The 1,703-nt window shown below is 59.5% G+C and overlaps 1 protein-coding gene across 1 annotated transcript in view; it reads left to right on the forward strand.

Annotated features, from left to right (window-relative positions):
• The first annotated feature begins 979 nt into the window (after positions 1-979).
• The window catches only part of nae1 (nedd8 activating enzyme E1 subunit 1), a 51,826-nt gene continuing 51,102 nt past the window's right edge, over positions 980-1,703 (forward strand). Inside the window, exon 1 of the mRNA XM_072517803.1 lies at positions 980-1,121. Within this exon, the coding sequence (XP_072373904.1) occupies positions 1,066-1,121 (56 nt within the window). The 5' untranslated portion in view covers positions 980-1,065. The remainder of the gene's footprint in view (positions 1,122-1,703) is intronic.

Consider the following 1,703-nt stretch of genomic DNA (forward strand, 5'->3'; position numbering starts at 1 on the left):
CACTGATCCTTCCTTCAAAGGAGTTTCAATGGAGCCAATGTTGTTGTGAGATTTGAAATAAACCTTTCATAGTAATTGACCAAACCAAGAAAGAATTTAAGCTCGCTGACATTTTTGGGGACAGGGACGTCCCGTGACGCCTTGACCTTTTATTCCAAAGGGTGCAACCCTGTCGCGTCAACGCGGAATCCTAGGTAGGTCACTTCAGACAGCTGAAAGGAACATTTCTTGCATTCGGGAATACCAAATCCTCCTTAATACTTCCTGTAGGTTGGCCAGGTGTTCATCCGGTGTAGTACCCGTGACGAGCACATCATCAAGATAAACCTTTGTACTCCCCTGGAGGGAATGTTCCATCATGCGCTGGAAGATAGCGCAGGCTGAGGACATGCCAAATGGCCATCTGGTATAGTGGAAGAGGCACTAACCCCACCGAACCTTTTGGACACTAAGGGCAATTTATCATGACCAATCCACCTAGCCTGCACATCATTGGACTGTGGGAGGAAACCGGAGCACCCGGAGGAAATCGACACAGACACGGGGAGAACGTGCAAACTCCACACAGACACCCGAGGCCGGAATTGAACCTGGGTCCCTGGAGCTGTGAGGCAGTGGTGCTAACCACTGTCCCGCCGTGCTGCCCGAGATAATGGAGAGCCGGCTGCCCAACAGGCCGAGGAGGAGGTGGGACGAAGGCATTGCATCAGGCCTCGTGCATACCGGCAGCGTCTGTTGTATGAGGACCTGCCTGACCACGCGTGTTGCCGACGATTGCGGCTGAGTTGGGATACCGTGGCAAATCTGTGCCGGATCATGGCCCTTCTGGAGCCGCGTGGGCAGCGGGATTTGCTGTCATTGCCAGAATGTCCCAGGTCCAGGGTGGTCCCTGTCCCTTTAATAAACCAGGGACACTGCCCCTTTAACAAACCAAGGACACTGCCCCTTTAACAAACCAGGGACACAGCCCCTTTAATTGCTCTGTGCTCACTGCGCCCTCTGCTGCTGAGTCGCCGCCATTTCCTCCCGTGGCGACTCTGCGCCGGTCCCGCGTCACCCGGCTCCATGGCGGCGGCGGGAAGCGGCCTCAGGAAGGAGGAGAAATATGACCGGCAGCTGCGGTGAGACTGAGCCCCGGGCGCTGGGTCCCGATCGGCGGATTCCCTCAACCCGACTACCCCCCCCCCCAAACCACACTCTGTTGACCCTCCTCCCCCCTCACTCTGTTGACCCCCCCCTCACTCTGTTGACCCCCTCCCCCCCTCACTCTGTTGACCCCCTCCCCCCCCTCACTCTGTTGACCCCCTCCCCCCCCTCACTCTGTTGACCCCCTCCCCCCCCCTCACTCTGTTGACCCCCCTCCCCCCCTCACTCTGTTGACCCCCTCCCCCCCCCTCACTCTGTTGACCCCCTCCCCCCCTCACTCTGTTGACCCCCTCCCCCCCTCACTCTGTTGACCCTCCCCCCCTCCTCACTCTGTTGACCCTCCCCCCCCCTCACTCTGTTGACCCCCTCCCCCCCCCTCACTCTGTTGACCCCCTCCCCCCTCACTCTGTTGACCCCCTCCCCCCTCACTCTGTTGACCCCTCCCCCTCCCTCACTCTGTTGACCTCCCCCTCCCTCACTCTGTTGACCCCCTCCCCCCTCACTCTGTTGGCCCCCTCCCCCCCTCACTCTGTTGGCCCCCGTCCCCCCCTCACTCT

The sequence above is a fragment of the Scyliorhinus torazame genome, chromosome 10 (assembly GCF_047496885.1).
Source record: "Scyliorhinus torazame isolate Kashiwa2021f chromosome 10, sScyTor2.1, whole genome shotgun sequence".
NCBI lineage: Eukaryota > Metazoa > Chordata > Chondrichthyes > Carcharhiniformes > Scyliorhinidae > Scyliorhinus > Scyliorhinus torazame.